At 40.3% G+C, this 24,144-nt stretch overlaps 3 protein-coding genes across 3 annotated transcripts in view; 2 read left to right on the plus strand and 1 right to left on the minus strand.

Annotated features, from left to right (window-relative positions):
* LOC127560166 (keratin-associated protein 4-4-like) overlaps nucleotides 1–8,744 on the minus strand; it is a 33,010-nt gene extending 24,266 nt beyond the window's left edge. The window contains exon 1 of the mRNA XM_051994519.1: nucleotides 8,460–8,744. Within this exon, the coding sequence (XP_051850479.1) occupies nucleotides 8,460–8,728 (269 nt within the window). The 5' untranslated portion in view covers nucleotides 8,729–8,744. The remainder of the gene's footprint in view (nucleotides 1–8,459) is intronic.
* A 7,177-nt stretch (nucleotides 8,745–15,921) lies between these two features.
* LOC127560167 (keratin-associated protein 4-3-like) lies at nucleotides 15,922–16,892 on the plus strand. The gene has a single exon (XM_051994520.1). The coding sequence runs from the start codon at nucleotides 15,922–15,924 to the stop codon at nucleotides 16,396–16,398; it is 477 nt and encodes a 158-aa protein (XP_051850480.1). The 3' UTR covers nucleotides 16,399–16,892.
* Nucleotides 16,893–21,566: 4,674 nt separating this feature from the next.
* LOC127558793 (keratin-associated protein 5-4-like) lies at nucleotides 21,567–22,658 on the plus strand. Its single transcript, XM_051992103.1, has one exon. It carries the CDS (start codon nucleotides 21,730–21,732, stop codon nucleotides 22,162–22,164), a length of 435 nt encoding a protein of 144 aa, XP_051848063.1. The 5' UTR covers nucleotides 21,567–21,729; the 3' UTR covers nucleotides 22,165–22,658.
* Nucleotides 22,659–24,144: the final 1,486 nt, after the last annotated feature.

The raw sequence follows: 24,144 nt of genomic DNA on the forward strand, positions 1-24,144 counted from the left end.
TCAAAGACCAGGGGACATCCAAACTCAAGAACCTCCCTCACCTGCAAACCACCCTAGAAACTCAATCCACCAACACCATAGTCATTTCCTGTTATGGCTCCACCTGTGGTGGCCAAGGCTGTAACTCTGGCTGTTGGGGCTCCAGTTGTTGCTGCCGTCCCTGCTGCTGCATTTCTTGCTGCAGAACTACCTGCTGCAGCCCAATCTGTTGTGGCTCTTGCTGCTAAGCTCTGCTGACCTCTCACATCCCCATGCTCTCTTAGACAGACAGAACAGCTTTTCTTCCACTGATTTAGATCAAAAAATATTCAGGGCAAACAGAATCACACATTCATCCATGTGCAACCATTTCCAGTGATCACTATATACTCAACATACCAATGCTATCTTTCTCTTGCCTTCATCCTCTTACGTGGACACCAAATTCTTATTTAATATATATCCATCCAGTATGATTCTTCACAATTCTTCCACATCCTCATTGTCACTGAAGAAGACAATATTGACCATGTGTTTAGCTCACAATCGACTTTCATTACTGAGCTTGCAATATGTTTCTTTTTCAATTTACCCATCATACGGATTTTTCTTTGTCTTACTTTTTGTCCAGTTCCAAATAAGGCATCCTGGAAATTAATGAAATTCAATACCTTGGTGAATTCTCTCTCTTTCTTTTCTTCTTTGTCTATGTTATAACACCTCTTACAAGCACAGAATTGCACATTTCAAAGGGTCTCCAATGACCTATCAGTTTAACCATCGCTCCAACAGAATATTCACTATCACAGACTTCATAAATGCTTATCCTGCCTTTGCATCGTATCATGTGTTTTGTATAAGGAAACCTAAATTCAATTTTTTTTCTGTTCTTCCCTACTCATTCCAACACATAGGAGTCTTCTTTAGACACCCCTTATGATTCTTCTCAGGCAGAGAGTTAGCCAGGTGATTGAATGACTTACAGTCTCCCATGGATCATTTTCTCATGTCTTTCTGTCAGTCAGTCAGGGATAAACTTGGTAAATAGTCATTGTGGATTGAAGACCCTTGCTATGATCAAGGAGCAGAGAGGATCATTTCAGAATGACAAAATTCTGATGTGTGTAGGACAGAAAAAAATAGGTTATTCTGCTTCACTTATATATGAGAGTCTTGATGAGAGTCTTGTTCCAACAGAGAATGGAGAATCAGGGAATCAGAATTCACAGGACACTCCAAATGGGCTTGATTGCTAATTCCCTGCAATGCTTGCCTTGAAAATGTTGTCAAGGTATCACTCTTGCTTCAGAGCAGGGCTTAGACCCTGTGTAGAGAACACAAGGGATCTGCTAAAGCACAATATTTATGCTGACTTTGTGAAAATATCAATTCACATCATTTTAAGAAAAGACAAGTTCTCACTTTGTGCCATGCAGAATTTGTTGGGTAACATTCACTTTTCATAAGCTGCCTTTGGGATTTGGGCCACAGATGGAAACCTGTTGATGGAAATTGAATTGATGCAAAGGTTTCTGTGACTCTTGTTTGCTTACCATCTGAGTCACAAGAATGGTCAATTAGACCTACCCCCTTTTCGAAAGAACTCTGAAGTGTCATGGCCTTGGCAGCAGTAGAAATACTTTTGCTTATACCAACAAATCATTAATTGTTGCTATGACTTCACCCCCAAATTCAGCTCTACCCTAAAGAGATCTGATGTTTCTCTTCTGGTCCATGGACTGTTCTGTGTCCTCAAGTACTTGTGCATTGCCATGAGGATAATGCAAAAGTTGTCCCATAACTACCCCTCAGAGAATATTAGAAGAAATGGGAATCCACCAGAAGGAAGCTCCACTTTACCAACTCTCATGACTGAATCCCAGTTGAGTTCCTCCCCACCCTGATTCTGAATGGTCCTTCTTCTCCTTACCACTACAAATTCTTCTCCTTAGAAATAGTTTCCTCCTATCTGCTGGCTCCACCCAAAAGGGGCAAGGGGCAAATGTCTAAAGATTTTCTTCTTTCCTGCAACAATTTCCATATGGTCTTGTCCCATGGACTTGAGGGCATATATGTTATTCACCCTGAGGGAATGGATTACAAAAATATGAAGCTATCTCTCTGTTTGCAAGGCATTTTCTCAATGTATGAGCAATGGGAGCAGGGAAGGTACAGATGTACTCTTTAGTCAACTATTGTGAGTACAGATCACAGGGCAGACATTAAATCAGTGAACAGGGCACATTGCTTTCAGGGAAGAAACATATCGTCACACTTTTTTTCTGGATGACTATGATATGTTTGCAGATCGATGTAATTCAGGCAACAGGTGTTAGACACTGAGCCACTACATTCATGTCTCTGCATTAAGTACCACGCTGCCTGTGAACTTGGCCATTCAAAGACAAAAAAAAAATCTGTAATGAAAGTTTTATATCTGCATCATTATTGGAAAACAGATTATTAGAAAGATAAGCCCCATTAAAATATGCCTTGAACCACTGACAAAACCATGACCATATACCACCAGAGACATCATAAAAGGAAGAGTGGAAATAAATCAGCAAAATTCATTTTTACTGTCAACAGGAGAATAACATGATTGTCCATAAATTCTTCAGGCCAAAATGGTTAGGCCTTGTTTTGGAGATGGCCATAGTTTCAAGAACATAAACCACTTTCGGTATTGCCAAAAAAAAAAAAAAAAAAAAAAAAGGAAGAGAATGTGAAAGAAGCACTATCATGACCAAATATGTATCCTGAGTTCCTAAGGGGCTTCAGCAGTGCATTTTGTGGCATGAATTCTGATAGAAATGAACCTAAAAGCCAGTGAATCATTCAGGTTGATACATCAATGGCAGATATGAATTGCTGAAGAGGAAACTAAAGGGAAACAAGTGAAGTATAACTGAAGTACTTATATTCGCTCAACTAATGGTCATCATGTCTTTCCCAACCTCTACTACACAACTTTTGTCATGCAAGATTCATCGCCTCCATCTACACTACTAAAAAGGAGAATTAAGTGCCCAGTTTCTAAGTTGGAGAGAGTTGTTCAATAGAAGACTTATGGTACAGGAATTTCAAGTGAGTTCACCAAAGGAAAGTAAAAAGGCTTTCCAGGGATTCTGGAATCTTGGCAGAGAACTCTGTGCATGGAAATGTCCATTTCATTGTTTTTAAATTTCCATTGTTCGTGATTTGGAGGAGATCCAGGCTATATAAAGGTTATTATGCTCGTGGAATTTCAAGCTTAGTAAGATCTATCACTATGGACTGGCCTTGTCAGTCTTATCTGGACTTTTTTCTTTTTCCCATTGGCCAAAGTGGGCAGGAAAGGAATAGGGAGTGTACCACCTTTGCCTTAAGTACCAAAGCAAATTCCTCTGCTTGCTTGTTCAACTTCCAAGCAATCTGGCCACATCTTGTCTTCAACATTAGAGTCTTTATACATCCCTGTTTCCTGTATGTCATTCTGCAATCCATGACATTCATTTATTCACAAGACATAAGGATTCTTTCAGAGCTGGAGTAGGAATGTCTAAACTGAGAGCTATATGGTCCCCACATCCAAACTCAAGAATCTCCCTCACCTGCAAACCAACCCAGAACCTCAATCCACCAACACCATGGTCAGCTCCTACTGTGGCTCCACCTATGGTGGCTAAGGATATGGCTCTGGCTCTTGTGGCTCCTGCTGCTGCCGCCAGCCTTACTGCCACCCATGCTGCTTCATTTCTAGCTGCTGTTGCTCTTTCTGCTGCCAGCCCTGCTGCTGCCAGATCACTTACTGCAGAACCATCTGCTGCTGTGCAACCTGCTGTGGCTCTTGCTGTTGAGCTCTGCTGACCCCTCACCCTGGTCTGCAAATGCCCATCATCTCCATGCTCTCTCTCAGACAGGCACCATAGCTTTTTTTCACTGATTTCATTCAAAAAGACCTTTTTCAGGGCAAACCAAATCACACATTCATCTACGTGAGGCCGTTTCCAATGAACACTACATCCTACTGTCATTTTACTCATGTCTTCATCCTCTTACATGAATACCAAATGCTTATTTAACTTTTATCCATCCGATATGATTTGTCCCAATTCCCCCCCCCCACACCCACACCCTTATTGTCACCGAGGAATACAATATTGACCATGTGTTTAGCTCACACTAAGCTTTTATTACTCAGCTCAATTTACCCATCATACGGAGTTGTCTTTGTCTTAGTGTTTGTCCTATTCCAAATAAAACTTCTTGGAAATTAATGGAAACCAATGCCTTGGTGAATTCTCTCTTTTTTCTTCTTTGTCAATGTTAGAGCAACTCTCACAATGACAGAATTGCTCATTTCAAAGGGTCTTCCACTGCCTTTCCCTTTAATCACTACCCCACCTGAATATTTGCTATCATACATTTAATAAATGGTCATCCTACTTTTGCATCCTATCACATGTTTTGTATAAGGACACCAAAATTCATTTTTTTTCCTCTTCTCCCATACTCATTTCAGCACATAGGAACCTTCTTCAGGCACCCATTAGGATTCTTCTCAGGCAAAGAGCTAGCCAGGTGATTGAGTGACTCACAGCCTTCCATGAATCATTTCCTCATGTCTTTGTGTCAGTCAGTCAGGGATGGACTTGGTGAGTGGTCATTATGGATTGAAGATCCTTGCCATGATCAAGGAGGGAAGAGGATCCTTTCAGAATAACAAAATTCTGATGTATATAAAACAGAAAAGAATAACTTATTCTGCTTCACTAAGGAACACTGGATGAGAGTCTAACTCCAACAGAGTATGAAAATCAGTGAAACAGAATTCATGGGACATTCCATGTTGGCTTGATTGCTAATTTCCTGCAATACTTACTTGCCTTGAAAATGTTGTCAATGAATCACTACTGCTTCAGAACAAGGCTTAGACCCTGTGTAGAGAACACAAGGGATCGCCTAAAGCACAAGATTTAGGTCAGGTTTGTAAGAATATCAATTCACATAATTTTAAGAGTAGACAAGGTCACTTTTCATGCCATGCGGATTATTTATTGGGTAACAATCACTATTCACAGGCTATCTCTAGGATCTGGACCAGAGATGGACAGAGTCAGGATCTGGGACATGAAGGGAAATGTGGTTTATCAGAAACCTGGCATCTGTTGATGCAAATTGAATTGATGCAGAGGTTTCTGTGATTCGTATTTGCTTACCATCAGAGACACCAGGATGGTCTACTAGACCTCTCAACCTCCCTTGTGAAAGAACTCTGAAAGTCTTATGGCATAGGGGCTTCAGCAGAACCTTTGGTAGCATGAATTTGGAACCTAATGAATGCTAATGAACCTAAAAGCTAGTGAATCATTCAGCTAGGCTCATCAGTGGCAGGAAAGAATTGCTGAAGAAGAAGCTAAAGAGAAACAAGTGGAGTACAATTGAAGTACTGGTGTTCCATCAACCAATGATCATCATGCCCTTCCCAACCTCTACTACACAACTTTTGTCATACCAGATTCATCACCTTCATCTACACTACTCAAAATGAGAATGATTTGCTGAGTCTCTAAGTTGGAGAGAAATCATTCCATAGAAGACAAATGATACAGGGATGTCAAGAGAGTCTCCCATAGGGAAGCAAAAAAGGCTTTCCAGGGATTCTGGAATCTTGGCAGAGAACTCCATGCATGGTAATGTCCATTTCATTATTTTTAAACTCCTATTTTTCGTGATTGGGAGGTGATCTAAGTTACATAAAGATTATGCTAGTAGAGTATCAAGCTTAGTAAGTTCTCACTATGGATTGGCCTTGTCAGCCTTACCTGGATTTTTTCTTTTTCCTGCTGGTCAAAATTGGTGGGGAAGGAATAGGGAGTATACCACCTTGCCTTAAGTACTGAAGCAAATTCTTCTGCTTGTTCAACTTCCAAGGAATCTGGCCACATCCTGTGCTCAACATTAGAATCCTTATACGTTCCTGTTTCCTGTACATCATTCTACAATCCATGACATTCATTTATTCACAAGACATAAGGATTTTTTCAAGAACTGGTGTTGGAAACTCTAAACTGAGAGATATGTGTTATCTATCATTGTCAATCTAATACTAATAATCTTAATGATAGCACATACAATTTAACTTACTACTTCACAAATAACTAGTTGGCATGGAAAGTGAACTTGTCTAGTCTTAAAAATATATGCATTAATATTCACACATCTCCTATCTAGGTCTTGTCTCAGGAGATCCCTTGGCCTATTTATGGAAGGTGTAATCTCTGCTTAGAAGAGCAGACAACATCCTCAATTACATTTGATATCAAGAATGGGAAGAAATTGTCAGTGAAGCCCAACTTGGAATGTCTTGTGAGTTTTTATTCCTTGATTTGCCATACTCTGTTGATCATATATGGGCTACACTTTGTTTCATTGTTCACAAGTAAACCTTAATAATCTATTTTTCTGTCATTTCCCTATCAGAATACTGTCTTTCTGAAATGATCTTTCTCCTCCTTGATAGTAGCAAGGAGGTTCAACACAAAATGATCATTAACTAGCTCTATCCATGAGGTGACACAAAGACATGACAAAATAATCCATGGAAGACTGCAACCCACACAATTAAATGGATAGCTCTCTGCATAAGAAAGCATGTTTAGGACAATTCTCAGATGAAGAAATTGAAACTATTTCTAGCCATATGAAAAGATGCTCCAAGTCATTATTAATCAGAGAAATGCAAATTAAGACAACTCTGAGATACCACTACACACCTGTCAGATTGGCTAGAATGACAGGGAAAGATAATGTGGAATGTTGGAGGGATTGTGGGAAAACAGGGACACTGATCCATTGTTGGTGGAATTGTGAACACATCCAGCCATTCTGGAGAGCAATTTGGAACTATGCTCAAAAAGTTATCAAACTGTATGTACCCTTTGATCCAGCAATGTTACTACTGGGCTTATATCCCAAAAGAGATTTTAAAGAAGGGAAAGAGACCTGTATGTGCAAGAATGTTTGTGGCAGCCCTCTTAGTAGTGGCCAGAAACTGGAAACTGAGTGGATGCCCATCAATTGGAGAATGGCTGAATAAATTGTGTATTATGAATATTACAGAATATTATTGTTCGGTAAGAAACAACTAACAGGATGATTTCAGAAAGGCCTGGAGAGACTTACATGAACTGATGCTGAGCGAAATGAGCAGGACCAGGAGATCATTATATACTTCAACAACAATACTATATGATGATCAATTCTGATGGACATGGCTCTCTTCAGCAATGAGATGAACCAAATCAGTTCCAATGGAGCAGTGATGAATTGAAGCAGCTATACCCAGGAAAGAACTCTGGGAGATGACTATGAATCACTACATAGAATTCCCAATCCCTATATTTTTGTTCGCCTGCATTTTTGATTTCTTTCACAGGCTAATTGTACACTATTTCAAAGTCCTATTCTTTTTATACAGCAAAATAACTGTTTGGACATGTATACATATATTGTATTTAATTTATACTTTAACATATTTAACATGTATTGGTCAATCTGCCATCTGGGGGAGGGGGTGAGGGGAAGAAGGAGAAGAAAAATTGGAACAAAAGGTTTTGCAATTGTCAATGCTGTAAAATTACCCATGCATATAACTTGTAAATAAAAAGCTATAATTTAAAAAAAAAGAAAGCATGTTTAGGATAGTTTTGTTTGAGAATGAGTCGCAGGCAAAAGAAAAAATGTTGAAAATGTTTGACTGTATACAAAAAACCTTGTAGTATGCAGAGACAGGATAAGCACCTACTAAGCTTGTGAAAGTATTCTATTGGGGCATGGGTTAAACTGAAGGGCAACTGAAATATGCAATTCTGTGATTTTCTGAATTGCTTTAGTATTGGCAAAGAAGACAAAAAGAGAAAGAATTCATCAAGCCAGTGGATTTAGTTAATTGTCAGGAGGTTTTATTTGGAATTGAAGGGACACTAAGTCAAAAAGAAATCCATGTGATGGAAATTTGAGAAAGAAACATCATTGCAACCTCATTGTTAATATCTCAATGTTAACTAAACCCATATTCAGTATTGTTTTTTTCAGAGCAAAACTTGGTGATGGAAGGTCAGGAAGAAAGACAGAGAAAGTATGGGGGAATGTTGTCCAGTTTGATTTGATGGATTCAAATTAAATAAAAACTTGGTGTCCACATAAGAGAATGAAGGCAACAAAAAATGATAGTTGGATGTTGAGTTGCTGATGATCACTTCAAAATGGGTCTCACATAGATGAATTTGTTACTATTTGTTGTGAACAAAGTCTTCCTCTACTGAAGTAGAGGAAGAAAAGACCTTCTGCCTGACTGCCACAGCATGTGAATGGTGGGCATTTGCAGACAGGTGTGAGAATTCAGTAGAGCTTAGCAGCAAGAGCCACAGCAGGCTGGGTGGCAGCAGTTGGTTCTACAGCAAGTTGTGTAGCAACATGGCTGGCAGCAGCAGGGGCAGCAGCAGGGTTGGCAGCAGCTAGAAGTACAGTAGCTGGGGCGGCAGCAGCAGGGTTGGCAGCAGCAGGGGCGGCAGCAGCTAGAAATACAGCAGCTGGGGTGGCAGCAGCAGGGGCGGCAGCAGCTAGAAGTACAGGAGCAGGGCTGGCAGCAGCTGGAAATGCAGCAGCAGGGGTGGCAGCAAGGCTGGCAGCAGCTACGGGAGCCACAACAGCCAGAGCCACAGCCTTGGCCACCACAGGTGGAGCCACAACAGGAGCAGACCATGGTGTTGGTAAGTTGAGCTTCTGGGTTGGTTTGCAGGGGTGTGAGTTTCTTGAGTTTGGATGTCCCCTAGTCTTAGAGACCTCTTTTATATCCACCTTCTAAGCAGATGCTGTTAACAGATAAACAATTATTTCCTTATTTTTTTTTAAGAAAAAAAAGGATAATCAAATTAGTCAGCATAATTTTTTACTTGCAACAGTTTTAGTTATACTTTTCCTGTTATTATTTTCCAATGCATTTTTTATTCCCGAGTCACTGCTTGCTCTTGTCCATTTATTATGTACATCTTAAAGCGTTCCATCATTATGTGGACAGCTCCAACTGGGAATATTTTCCTTCTCTCAAGCCTAAATCTGCCTCTTTTCAACATCTTTCCAAAGCTTCTCTTTCTGGCCTCTAAGGCCAAATAGAACCAACAAAGCTCCTGGCTTCAACATGTCAATTTTTTTCAACATGGAATCCTTTTCATGGATTCCCCAGTGCTATTCTCTGACAAGGATATGTATTGATCAGTTCTGATGGATGTGGCTATTTTCAACAATGAGATGATTCAAACCTGTTCCAATGATCTTGTGATGAAGAAAGCTATCCATACAGTGAGAAAGGACTATGTGAACTCAATGTAGTTCACAACACAGCAGTTTCACTCTTTTTGTTATTGTTTGCTTGCATTTGATTTTCTTGATAATTTTTTTCTGTTTGATTTGATTCTTCTTGTGCAGAAAGATAATTGTATAAATATATATGTATGTATATATTGGATTTAACATGTATTTCTACCATGTTTAACATATACTTGTCATCTAGGGGAGGAGGTGAGGGAAGGAAAGGGACATTGAAATACAAAATTTTGCAAGAGTTAATGTTGAAAATATATCCATGTGTTTTGAAAATAAAAAAGCTTTGATTAAAAAAGAAAACAATTTACAACTTTAGCAAAGTTGCAGCCTGCAAAATAAATTCACAGAAATCATTAGCATTCCTATATGTTACCAACAAAGGCCAGCAGCAAGAGATAGAAAGAGAAATTCCATTTAAAATTATTATAGATAATACAAAATATTTGGGAATCTACCTGCCAAGATGAAGTTAGGAAATATATGAACATAATTACAAAACATTTTCCACACAAATAAAGTCAGATCTACTCAACTGGAAGAGTATCAAGAGCTCATAGGTAGGTTGAGCTAATATAATAAAAATGACCATTTTACCTAATCTACTTATTCAGTATCATACCAATCAAACTCCCAAAAAATTATTTTACAGAGCTAGAAAAAAATAATAACAAAATTCATGTGGATAAACAAAAAGTCAAGAATTTCAAGGGAATTAAGGTAAAAATGCAAATGAAGATAGATTCACTGTACCAGACCTATAACTATATTAAAAGGCAGCAGTCATCAAAACTATTTGATGTAGGCCAAGAAAAAGAATAGTCAGTCAGTGGAATAGATTAGGTTTGTAAGACATGATAGTCAAGGATCATCATATTCTAGCATTTAGTAACACCCACCCCCCCACACCCCATGCCCTATGATAAAACCTCACTATTTGTTAAAAATTGCTGGGAAAATTAGAAATTGGTATGGGAGAAACAAGCCATTGACCATCATCTAACAGCCTATACTAAGACACAGTCAAAATGGTTCATGATTTAGATATAAAAAATGGTACTATAAACAAATTAGAAGGACAAAGGATAGTCTGTCTCTCAGATCTGTGGAGAAGGAAGGAATTTGTGACCAAAGAAGAGCTAGAGTGCATTATGAAAGGCAAAATGGGTAATTTTGATTATATTAACTTTAAAAGTTTTTGTACAAACAAAACAAATGCAGACAAGATTAGAAGGGAAGCTGTAAATTGGGAAATAATTTACATCCAAAGGTTCTGATAAAGGCTTAATTTCTCAAACATATAGAGAATTCACTCAAATTTATAAGAATGCAAGCCATTCCACAGTTGATAAATGGTCAAAGGATATGAACAGACAATTTTCAGATGAAGAAATTAAAATCATTTCTATTCATATGAAAAAAATGCTCTCAATCACTGTTGATCAGAGAAATACAAATTAAGACAGGTACCACTATATATCTTTCAGATTGACTAAGATGACAAGAAAAGATTATGATGAATATTGGAGGGGATGTGGGAAAACTGGCTCATTAAGACATTGTTGGTAGAGTTATGAACTGATCCAATCATTCTGGAGAACAATATGGAACTATGTCCAAAGGGCTATTAAATTGTGCATACCCTTTGATCCATCAGGATCTCTACTGGGCCTATCCCAAAGAAATCATAAAAAAGGAAAAATGACCAAATGTGTAAAAATGTTTGTAGCAGACCTTTTTATAGTGGGAAGAAACTGGAAACTGAGTGGATGACCATTAGTTGAAAAATCACTGAATAAATTATGGTATATGGATGTTATAGAATATTATTGTTCTATAAGAAATGATCTGCAGGATGATTTCAGAAAGGCCTGGAGAGACTTATGTGAACTGATAGTAAGGAAAAGAGTAGAATGAAGAGAACATTGTATACAGCAACAGCAAGGGTATATAATGATCAATTTTGATTGATGTGGCTCTTTTCAATAGTGAGGTGATTCAGGTTAGCTCCAATAGTCTACTTATAGAGAGAGCCATCTGCTTTCAGAGACAGAATTGTGGGGATTGAGTGTGGATCACAACATAATATTTTCACTTGTTGTTTGTTTGCATTTTATTTTCTTTCTCACTTTTTTCCTTTTTGATCTGATTTTTTCTTGTGCAGCATGATAATTTTGAAGATATGTATAGGAGAATTGCACATGTTTAACACATATTTGATTACTTACCATCAAGGGGAAGGGTAAGAGTAAAGGGATGGAGAATATATTTGGAACACAAAGTGTTGCAAGGATGAATGGTGAAAATTACCTATGCCTATGTTTTGAAAATAAATTTAAACAGTCATCAATACCATTTGATACTGGCTAAAAATAGAGTAGTCAATCACTGGAATAGATTAGGATCACAGGACAAAATAATCAACTATAGCAATCTAGTATTTGACAAACCCAAAGACCCCAGCTTTTGGCATAAGGACTCACTATTTGACAAAAACTATTGGGAAAATTGGAAACTAGCATGGAAAAAAAATTAGGGCTTGACCCACACCTAACACCACATACCAAGATAAGATCTAAATGAGTTCATGATTTAGACATAAAGAGTGATATTATAAGCAATTAAAAGAACATAGAAGATTTGTAGAGAAGGAAGAAATTTGTGTCCAAAGAAGAAGTGGAACTCATAATTGAACACCAGATAGATAATTTTGATTATATTAAGTTAAAAAATGTTTTTATACAAACAAAACTAATGAAGACAAAATCATAAGGGAAACAATAAATTGGGAATCATTTTTACATTTAAGACTTCTGATAAAGGCCTCATTTCTAAAATATATAGAGAATTGACTCAAATTTATAAAAATTCAAGCTATTCTCCAATTGATAAATGGTCAAAGGATATGAACAGACAATTTTCAGATGAGAAAATTAAAACCATTTTAATCATGTAAGAAAGTTCTCTAAATCACTATTGATCAGAGAAATGCAAATTAAGAGCTCTGAGATACCACTACATACCTCTCAGATTGGCTAAAGTGACAGGAAAAGATAATGACAAATGTTGGAGAGGATGTGAGAAAACTGGGACTCTAATACATTGTTGGTGGAACTGTGAATGGATTCAGCCATTCTGGAGAGAAATTTGGAACTATGTTCAAAAAGTTATCAAACTGTGTATACTCTTTGATCTAATGGTGTTTCTATTGGGCCAATATCCAAAAGGGATCTTAAAGAAAGGAAAGGGACCCAAATGTGCAAAAATGTTTGTGGTAGCCCTTTTCATAATGGCAAGAAACTGGAAACTGAGTGAATGTCCATCAGTTGGAGAATGTCTGAATAAGTTATGGTATATGAGTGTTAAGGAATATTATTGTTCTATAAGAAATGATCAGCAGGATGATTTTAGAGATGATTGGAGAGACTTATGATGAACTGATGCTAAGTGAAATGGGCAGAACCAGGGGATCATTATACACAGCAACATAAATGTTACATGACATTCAATTTTGATGAACGTGTTAATCAGTCATCAACAATGAGATGACTGATGTCAGTTCCAATGATCTTGTGATGAAGAGAGTCATCTTCATCCAAAGAAAGGACTATGGAAATTGAATGTGGATCACAACATAACATTCTCACTCTTTTTGTTGTTGGTTTCTTGCATTTTCTTTTCTTACTCATTAACTTTCATTTTTTGATCTGATTTTTCTTGTACATCAAGAGAATTGTATACATATTTTATGTATATTGGATTTAACATATATTTTAACATGTTTAACCTATATTGGATTTTTCAACATCTAGGGGAGGGAATAGGGGGAAGGAGGGGAAAATCTTAAACACAAAGCTATTCAAGGGTCAATGCTGTCAAATTATCCATGCATATGTTTTGAAAACAAAAAGCTTTAAAAAGAAAAGAAAAGAAAAAATAAAAAGTTTAAAAAATTTAAAATACCTTAAAAAAGAACTGAATTTGCTGTCTTCTTCCTCCCATTCCTCTGCCCCATTTTGTAAATGAGTTGGTTAGAGCTATACTGGCAAAACTTTTCAATAGTCAACAACAAGATGAATTGAGCTTAGGGATTAGACCTATCCTCAGTAGCAAGAATTCTTATAAAAGCTTCCTCAAAACCTGCTGTCAAATGTAGCATCTTTTGGTCTTGTTTCAAAGTAAGGATATCTGCATGAGCCTTTTTAGGAGGAACCCACCATTCACTTCTATCAGAATTATTACCCAAAAACAAAAAAAGAAAAGATTTCAGGCTCTCTGTCGTCTGCATAATAAATGAAATTTTAGAATGGAGGAGGCTTTTTTGTACATTGCTAAAGCATCTAGACCACCAGCACTTTTTTTGATCTTTCAACTGTGCTATACCCCAGCTTTCTTGAGGGAATAAGTTATGGTACAACAGTGCTCTTCATAGTCCTGAGGCTGAGGCTCAAGAGTATAAGCCATTTGCAAAGGTGAACACTGAAAGACATTCCAGCCCCAGCTGTCAGCCAATGGACCCTTATTAGCTTCTTCAGACCAGTTATCTGTATCTCCTTACCCTTTGTGCCTCAGAAGCCCAGAAACTGTATTGTCATCATGGATTCAGTTGCTCCCAAGTACTACTACTAGTTTGTGGAGTAGCGTGCTAGATTGCAGTCCACTTTAAATTGGGTACAGGTTTTTCATGTCAACCTTCAAATGTGTCTTGGGTGGGAAATTGTTTTATCCTTTTCTTTTCTGGGTTCTGCAATTTCTCATTTAGTCTAGAAGCATTATTGAATTGAATTTAAAGAAAGGCTTTAGAGGCGACCTCAGGAGACCTTTTCTCCATCAACATGCAAGAACTTAACCTTTTATATATTCTTCTTTATACATATTGGATTAATTTCATTTACAAGTTGAGTATGACCTTTTAATGTACTTAATTGTCTCTTGCTTTTAAAGAAAAAATAAAAATGGAGATTCAGAGCACATCCCCTTCATAACAAGTCTCTTCAAATTCCATTCAGCTTTCTTCCCTTCCATTCCTTAAACGTCATTTTTACTCACTACCTTTCAGTTCAGTCAGCTTCTTTTCCTATATTACATCTGTTCCTTTACCTTGTTTGATATTCCAATTTTGGTTCTTTTCTCTCTTCATTTCTCTGCTTCTCTCCTTCTCCCTACTCTGTTCTTTTCCTCTGCTCTTTTTTCTTCTCTTCTCTTCTACTATACTCTTTTATACTCTTCTCTTCGTAGTATGACACACTTTCAGTATCTTAAAATTTTACAAATTTATCTTGATATTTCTGGATGAACATCACTTATAAAAGGACTTCCCTCTTTCTGTACATAATTGAATATCTCAAAAAATAAAAATGAAGAGAAAAAAACAATGATCATCAAAGTTAGGAAACATATTGATCAATTTCACAGCCATATTCCTCCATATGTACCAAAAAGGGGAGGGAGATGAATTTTTGCCTTCCCTTTGCTTTCCTTCTTTTGACCTTTCATACATATTCTTCTACTCCCTTTACATATTTCTACTTCACATTTCCTCTTTCACATACTTTCCCTTTTATTGGAAATGCCCTCCCATTCCATTGCCTCTATTTTTCTTTCATATTCAAATTTTATTTTTATCCCTTTCTTTTCAGTTCTCTCAGTTACCTTGCCAACATTTCCAGTTGTTCCTTTGTCTTCCATAACCAGCAGATATCAGCATCCCTTGTCTTCCCTGTTCTTCATTATTCTACTATTATTTCATCTACTCTTCCCTTCTTTAATCAAGTATCATCACTCCCTTTATTTTGGCATCTTTTAACATCATAATCAGCCTTAACATAATTATGTCTCCCACTTTGATGTTGACTCCAAAGCAATTATGTTCAACTCAGTTTGTAAACAAGGAAAGACTATTCATTCCTTTTAAGGTTCAAGAAGATTTCCTTCATTGGAGCACAAAATCTCTTTGGAATCAACCACTGGTGTCCTATAGGAAGTTTTCCTGTTCTTCATCCAAAGAGAAAAATCTTCCTCAATTGGTCAGCCTTCTTGTGGGCATCAACCCAAAAACACAAGAAGGAGGGGAACAATGGATTTATCAATTTATTTATGCAAAAGAAAGCATTGGCGATCCATGAGAAATCTCTCTAATGCTGAAGCAAAGTGGCCCGGTGAGGCCGGCAAGTAGCTCTGTTTTCTCTGGCCCCAGAGGCCAAGGCTAGGGCGATGAGCTGGAAGAGAGGCATCTTTAGGCTTTAGAGAAGGAAAAAGCTTCCCCAGGACAGCTGCCCAAATAAGGATGAAATGATTTAAGGCGCACATCACGGAGGAGGAGTGACTCAGCAATAAACCATACAGTGGAAAATCATAACGGGACAAGTCGTTACCATAAAAAACATTTCAGGTAAAATTTGACACTTACTAATATGGTCATCACGTTTTCTTGGAAAAACAAAGAAATAAACATGGCCTGGCACCAGCAACTGCTGAGAAGGTGGGTATAAAAGAGGTCTCTGAACCCAGGGGACATCCAAACTCAAGAACCCCTCTCACCTGCCAACCAACTCAGAACCTCAATCCACCAACACCATGGTCAGCTCCTGTTGTGGCTCCACCTGCGGTGGCCAAGGCTGTGACTCTGGCTGTTGTGGCTCCCGCTGCTGCTGCCAGCCTTGCTGCCGCCTCTGTTGCTGCATTTCTAGCTGCTGTCAGCCATGCTGCTGCCGCCCCAGCTGCTGTACTAGCTGCTGCCGCCCCTGCTGCTGCCAACCCTGTTGCTGCCGTCCCAGCTGCTGTTCTAGCTGCTGCCAGCCCTGCTGCTGCCGCCCCTGCTGCTGCCGCCCCAGCTGCTGTTCTAGCTGCTGCCGCCCCAGCTGCTGTTCTAGCTGCTGCCGCCCCAGCTGCTGTACTTCTAGTTGCTGCCAACCCTGCTGCCGCCCCTGCTGCTGCCGCCCCTGCTGCTGCCGCCCCTGCTGCTGCCAGCCATGCTGCCGCCCCATCTGCTGCCAGACCACTTGCTGCAGAACCACCTGCTGCCGCCCAACCTGCTGTGGCTCTTGCTGCTGAGCTCTGCTGACCTCTCACACTGGTCTGCAAATGCCCACCCTGCCCCCATGCTCTCTCAGACAGCCAGCACAGCTTTTCTTCCACTGATTCCCTTCAAAAAGACCTTCTTCAGGGCAAACAGAATCATACTGTCAGCCAGGAGCGACCATTTCCAGTGATCGCTACCTACTCAACACCCCACTGCCATCTTTCTCTTGCCTTCATCCTCTTACATGGACACCAAATTCTCAATTAATTTATATCTATGCAACGCGATTCTTCACAATTCCCCCACACCCTCATTGTCTTCCTCGCTGACTTGGGTCACAAACTTTTGCTCCTTGAGAAGAGCAATATGGACCATGTGTTGAGCTCACAATGAGCTTTTCTTACTGAGCTTGCAATGATGTTTCTGATTGGGCTTTGTCTTAGTGTTTGTCCAATTCCAAATAAAGTTTCCTGGAAATGAAAGGATTCCAGTGCCTTAGTGAATTCTCTCTCTCTTCTCTCTTCTCTTTTTTTTCTTCTCTCTCTCTTTCTCTCTCTCTCTCTCTCTCTCTCTCTCTCTCTCTCTCTCTCTCTCTCTCTCTCTGTCTGTCTTCTTGGTCAATGATAGGGCAACTCTCCAAAACCACAGCATTAAATTAAGACAACCTCTGAGATACCACTACACACCTGTCAGATTGGCTAGAATGACAGGGCAAGATAATGCGGAATGTTGGAGGGGATGTGGGAAAACAGGGACACTGATCCATTGTTGGTGGAATTGTGAACACATCCAGCCATTCTGGAGAGCAATTTGGAACTATGCTCAAAAAGTTATCAAACTGTGCATACCCTTTGATCCAGCAGTGTTTCCACTGGGCTTGTACACCAAAGAGAGACTAAAGAAGGGAAAGGGACCTGTATGTGCCAAAATGTTTGTGGCAGCCCTGTTTGTAGTGGCTAGAAGCTGGAAAATGAATGGATGCCCATCAATGGGAGAATGGTTGAGTAAATTGTGGCATATGAACGTTATGGAATATTGTTGTTCTGTAAGAAATGACCAGCAGGATGAATACAGAGAAGACTGGCGAGACTTACACGAACTGATGCTGAGTGAAATGAGCAGAATCAGGAGATCATTATATACCTCAACAACGATACTGTATGAGGATGTATTCTGATGGAAGTGGATGTCTTCGATAAAGAGAGCTAATTCAGTTTCAATTGATCAAAGATGGACAGAAGCAGCTACGGCCAAAGAAAGAACACTGGGAAATGAATATAAACTGCTTGCATTTTTGTTTTTCTTCCCAGGTTATTTATACCTTCTGAATCCAATTCTCCCTGTGCAACAAGAGAACTGTTCGGTTCTGCACACATATATTGTGTGCATATATAGGATATACTGTAACCTATTTAACATGTAAAGGACTGCTTGCCATCTCGGGGAGGGGGTGGAGGGAGGGAGGGGAAAAATCGGAACAGAAGTGAGTGCAAGGGATAATGTTGTAAAAAATTAGCCTGGCATGGTTTCTGTCAATAAAAAGTTATTTTAAAATAAAAATTAAAAATAAATAAATAAAATTTTAAAAATGAAAAAAAAAATCACAGCATTGCAAATTTCTAAGGGTCTCCCACTGCCTTTCTCTTCAATCATTGCCCTGACAGACTTTTCACTATATTCATCACCACTGTCTAAGTGGTCATCCTGCGTTTGCCTCCTAACACGTGTTTTGGATAAAGACATCAAAATTCCATTTTGTTTTTGTCCTCGCCTACTCATTCCAACACAAAGAAATCTTTGGGAATCCCTTATGACTCTTCTCAGGCAGGGAGCTAGACGGGTGAGTGAGTGACTTACAGACTTCCATAAATCATTTCCTCATGCTTTTGCATCAGTCCGTCAGGGAGAGAGTAGAGGAATGGTCGCTGTGGCTTCAAGGATGGAAGAGGATCATTTCAGAATGACAAAATTCTGATGTGTGTAGGAGAATTGATATTCTGCTTCAATGAGGAACAATGGATGAGAGTCCAGCTTCATATATGACCAACAGAGTATGGAGAATCAGGAAATCAGAATTCACAGGACATTCCAAGTTAGGCTTAATTGCTAATTCCCTCCAGTGCCTGCCTTGAAAATGTGGTCAAGGAATCACTATGGCTTCAGAACAGGGCTTAAACTTGTATAGAGAACATAAGCCATCTCCCAAGGCACAACTTTTAGGAGGGATGCGAGAATATGGATTCACGTAAATTTAAGGTAGACAACTTCACCCTTCATGCTGTGCAGATATTTGTTGGGTAGCAATCACATTCCTTGGGCTGTCTTTCGGACAAGGGAAAGAGATGGACAGAGACTGGAACTGAGACAAGAAGGGAAACATGGTTGATCAGAAATCCTGAATCTGTTGAATCCTCAACCAAATTGGAATCGCTGCCAAGGTTTCTAGGACTGATGGTGCCCTACCATCAAAGAATCATGGAAGATCAACTAGACCTGCCCGCCTCTCATGAAGGACTCTGTATTGGTTGCCATGACTTCAACCCCAAATTGAACTCTAGCCTGAAGAGACCTGATGTTTCTCTACTGGTCCACGGACTGTTCTGTGTCCTCAGGTACCTGTGGCTTTCCATGAGGATAATGCAAAAGTTGCCCTTATCCTCCCTTGGAGAATGATTAGATGCGCACCATGAGAGTCCACATACATCCCTGTGTCCTGATCATCACTCTGCTATCCATGAAATTCCTTCATTCACAAGACTTAGGGATTCTTTCAGAGCAGGCGTAGGAAACTCGAAACTGAGAGATAGATGGTACCCATACAGTAAGTGCCTATAGCTTTTGTGTTATCTCTAAAAGGAGAACGTACAACAGTGGCTTACTTTGATGAATTATGACACAGTCAGCTTCAGTCCCAGAGGTGTTCGCTAGGAAGGAACAAAAGGCCTACCGGTCTCGACATACTCCAGCTACCCTCTCAGGTGGAAAAGAGCACCCAAGGAAATAGAAAACCTTTCAGGGCTTCGAGGATCCAGATCAAGAACTCTCTGGGTGAATTTGCTCTTGTTGCCATGCACAGGTGCTGCCTTTCTTGATGACAAATGGCAGGGACTTCCACCATGGATAGCTTGTTTATGGTTGTCTTGGAATAGATTTAAATGAATGGATCTGTACTTGACCCATCAGTCAACCTATCAGTCTTGAAAATTAACTCATTTTTTCAGGATGAAAAATAACTTATGAAAACTTACTCTTCTGCAATATCTTTTTTTCTAAGGCGTCGGGCAGTGTCAACACTGCATATTGTTTCACAGGCAGAATCTCTGCTGGTTGGCTTTTCAGCTAATTTGATTTCTTTCTCCCATACCAAAGAGACTAGAGAATAGCCCTGACAGGGTTTGGAAATGAGTTTGCACAGGAAATTGTTTCCCCAAATCTGAAGAAGACTCTCAGAACTCAATACATGTCCCTTATGGAGAGGGAAAGGTTGTTTATTGTTATTATTATTATTATTATTATTATTCCCAACCACATAAGCTATAGTACCCTGACAAAGTGATGGTTTGGAGAAATGTAGAATGCTTACGTTCTCTTTCGTAGACTGGCTTGGTTTGGTGTCTGATTTGTGGAATGCTGGAAAGAAGGTTTCTTACCTTGAATTTTTCCATCATGACTTTGCTCCAGCTTTGGTACTCTATTGAGAAGTCACAGATATCTGTAGGTGGAAACGGTCCAGAAACCACCACTGCCACGACAGGTACAGTTGCACTCAAGGATGACTGCTAGCTTGCTGGGCTATAGCCAGTTCTGGATCATCATCCTCTTTTACTTGGGTACATTAGATATTTCTTCTCAAACATCCACCTTGTCTTGGGTGTGAAATTGTTTCTTTCCCGCCCCTCCCCCATCGTTTTGTGGGTTCCCCCCGTTCTCAGTTTGTGTAGGAACATTCCTGGAAACTGATTGCAGGGCTTCAGGGGAAAGCTCAGGGTGCACTCTGACTTGTCTTCAGCAACAGGCCAGTACTTAAATGTTTACAAATGGGCCTTGCTATCGTTTGTGTCAACATCATTTAAGAAAGGACTTCCCTCTTTCTGGACTTAATTGACCATCTCAAGGAATAAAAATGAAGAGGCAACAGACAGTGGTCATCAAAATTAGGAAACCTAATGATCCCTTTCACAGCCATATTCATCCACCTCTACCTAGAGGAGAGGGCAGTGAGTTTTTGTCTTCCCTTTTCTCTGCTTTTCTAACCTTTCTGTCCTTCCCCTCTATTCCCCTCCCCTGTACTTCCTTCACATTTCTTCCCTCACAAACCTTCCCCTTCCCCACAAATCTCCTCCCATTCCGTGGCCTCATCTTCCTTCCTTTCCATTCCCTAAACTTCTTTTTACTGCATTCCTTGCAGTTCTGTCAGCTACCATGCCCACATTTCCAGCTGTTCCCCTGTCGACCTTGATCTTCCCATCGTCTCGCCTCTACTCTGCTCTGCTCTTCCGGATGCTCTGCTTCTTCTTTCTTCGGCGCTTGCCTTCTCTGCTTTCATATAGAACCATTTATTTTGGCATATCTTAAGACCACAATCAGTTGTCGGACAATTATCTCGCTCACTTCCCTTATGTTGACTCCAAAGTAAGTTCCAGGCCAATTATGTTCAACTTAGTTTGTAACCAAGCAACCACTGCTCTTTCCTTCTGGGCCTCAGGTCCACTTCCTTGGTTGAAGCACAAAACCTCTCTGTCATCAACCACTTGTGCCCTTACTAGGAAGTTTTCCTGTTCTTCATCCAAAGAGAAAAATCTTCCTCAATTGGTCAGCCTTCTTGTGGGCATCAACCCAAAAACACAAGAAGGAGGGGAACAATGGATTTATCAATTTATTTATGCAAAAGAAAGCATTGGCGATCCATGAGAAATCTCTCTGATGCTGAAGCAAAGTGGCCCGGTGAGGCCGGCAAGTAGCTCTGTTCTCTCTGGCCCCAGAGGCCAAGGCTAGGGCGATGAGCTTGAAGAGAGGCATCTTTAGGCTGTAGAGAAGGAAAAAGCTTCCCCAGGACAGCTGCCCAAATAAGGATGAAATGATTTAAGGCGCACATCACGGAGGAGGAGTGACTCAGCAATAAACCATACAGTGGAAAATCATAACGGGACAAGTCGTTACCATAAAAAAACATTTCAGGTAAAATTTGACACTTACTAATATGGTCATCACGTTTTCTTGGAAAAACAAGGAAATAAACAGGGCCTGGCACCAGCAACTGCTGAGGAGGTGGGTATAAAAGAGGTCTCTGAACCCAGGGGACATCCAAACTCAAGAACCCCTCTCACCTGCCAACCAACCCAGAACCTTAATCCACCAACACCATGGTCAGCTCCTGTTGTGGCTCCACCTGCGGTGGCCAAGGCTGTGGCTCTGGCTGTTGTGGCTCCCGCTGCTGCTGCCAGCCTTGCTGCCGCCCCTGTTGCTGCATTTCTAGCTGCTGTCAGCCATGCTGCTGCCGCCCCAGCTGCTGTACTAGCTGCTGCCGCCCCTGCTGCTGCCAGCCCTGCTGCTGCCGTCCCAGCTGCTGTTCTAGCTGCTGCCAGCCCTGCTGCTGCCGCCCCTGCTGCTGCCGCCCCAGCTGCTGTTCTAGCTGCTGCCGCCCCAGCTGCTGTACTTCTAGTTGCTGCCAACCCTGCTGCCGCCCCTGCTGCTGCCGCCCCTGCTGCTGCCAGCCATGCTGCCGCCCCATCTGCTGCCAGACCACTTGCTGCAGAACCACCTGCTGCCGCCCAACCTGCTGTGGCTCTTGCTGCTGAGCTCTGCTGACCTCTCACACTGGTCTGCAAATGCCCACCCTGCCCCCATGCTCTCTCAGACAGCCAGCACAGCTTTTCTTCCACTGATTCCCTTCAAAAAGACCTTCTTCAGGGCAAACAGAATCACACTGTCATCCAGGAGCGACCATTTCCAGTGATCGCTACCTACTCAACACCCCACTGCCATCTTTCTCTTGCCTTCATCCTCTTACATGGACACCAAATTCTCAATTAATTTATATCTATGCAACGCGATTCTTCACAATTCCCCCACACCCTCATTGTCTTCCTCGCTGACTTGGGTCACAAACTTTTGCTCCTTGAGAAGAGCAATATGGACCATGTGTTGAGCTCACAATGAGCTTTTCTTACTGAGCTTGCAATGATGTTTCTGATTGGGCTTTGTCTTAGTGTTTGTCCAATTCCAAATAAAGTTTCCTGGAAATGAAAGGATTCCAGTGCCTTAGTGAATTCTCTCTCTCTTCTCTCTTCTCTTTTTTTTCTTCTCTCTCTCTTTCTCTCTCTCTCTCTCTCTCTCTCTCTCTCTCTCTCTCTCTCTCTCTCTGTCTGTCTGTCTTCTTGGTCAATGATAGGGCAACTCTCCAAAACCACAGCATTAAATTAAGACAACCTCTGAGATACCACTACACACCTGTCAGATTGGCTAGAATGACAGGGCAAGATAATGCGGAATGTTGGAGGGGATGTGGGAAAACAGGGACACTGATCCATTGTTGGTGGAATTGTGAACACATCCAGCCATTCTGGAGAGCAATTTGGAACTATGCTCAAAAAGTTATCAAACTGTGCATACCCTTTGATCCAGCAGTGTTTCCACTGGGCTTGTACACCAAAGAGAGACTAAAGAAGGGAAAGGGACCTGTATGTGCCAAAATGTTTGTGGCAGCCCTGTTTGTAGTGGCTAGAAGCTGGAAAATGAATGGATGCCCATCAATGGGAGAATGGTTGAGTAAATTGTGGCATATGAACATTATGGAATATTGTTGTTCTGTAAGAAATGACCAGCAGGATGAATACAGAGAAGACTGGCGAGACTTACACGAACTGATGCTGAGTGAAATGAGCAGAATCAGGAGATCATTATATACCTCAACAACGATACTGTATGAGGATGTATTCTGATGGAAGTGGATGTCTTCGATAAAGAGAGCTAATTCAGTTTCAATTGATCAAAGATGGACAGAAGCAGCTACGGCCAAAGAAAGAACACTGGAAAATGAATATAAACTGCTTGCATTTTTGTTTTTCTTCCCAGGTTATTAATACCTTCTGAATCCAATTCTCCCTGTGCAACAAGAGAACTGTTCGGTTCTGCACACATATATTGTGTGCATATATAGGATATACTGTAACCTATTTAACATGTAAAGGACTGCTTGCCATCTCGGGGAGGGGGTGGAAGGAGGGAGGGGAAAAATCGGAACAGAAGTGAGTGCAAGGGATAATGTTGTAAAAAATTAGCCTGGCATGGTTTCTGTCAATAAAAAGTTATTTTAAAATAAAAATTAAAAAATAAATAAATAAAATTTTAAAAATGAAAAAAAAAATCACAGCATTGCAAATTTCTAAGGGTCTCCCACTGCCTTTCTCTTCAATCATTGCCCTGACAGACTTTTCACTATATTCAGCACCACTGTCTAAGTGGTCATCCTGCATTTGCCTCCTAACACGTGTTTTGGATAAAGACATCAAAATTCCATTTTGTTTTTGTCCTCGCCTACTCATTCCAACACAAAGAAATCTTTGGGAATCCCTTATGACTCTTCTCAGGCAGGGAGCTAGACGGGTGAGTGAGTGACTTACAGACTTCCATAAATCATTTCCTCATGCTTTTGCATCAGTCGGTCAGGGAGAGAGTAGAGGAATGGTCGCTGTGGCTTCAAGGATGGAAGAGGATCATTTCAGAATGACAAAATTCTGATGTGTGTAGGAGAATTGATATTCTGCTTCTATGAGGAA

Source organism: Antechinus flavipes, chromosome 4 (genome assembly GCF_016432865.1).
Source record: "Antechinus flavipes isolate AdamAnt ecotype Samford, QLD, Australia chromosome 4, AdamAnt_v2, whole genome shotgun sequence".
Classification (NCBI taxonomy): domain Eukaryota; kingdom Metazoa; phylum Chordata; class Mammalia; order Dasyuromorphia; family Dasyuridae; genus Antechinus; species Antechinus flavipes.

Excerpts from the sequence above, each read along its gene's own strand:
- LOC127558793 (XM_051992103.1), top strand. The coding sequence starts at position 21,730 with ATGGTCAGCTCCTGTTGTGGCTCCACCTGCGGTGGCCAAGGCTGTGGC.
- LOC127560167 (XM_051994520.1), top strand. The coding sequence starts at position 15,922 with ATGGTCAGCTCCTGTTGTGGCTCCACCTGCGGTGGCCAAGGCTGTGAC.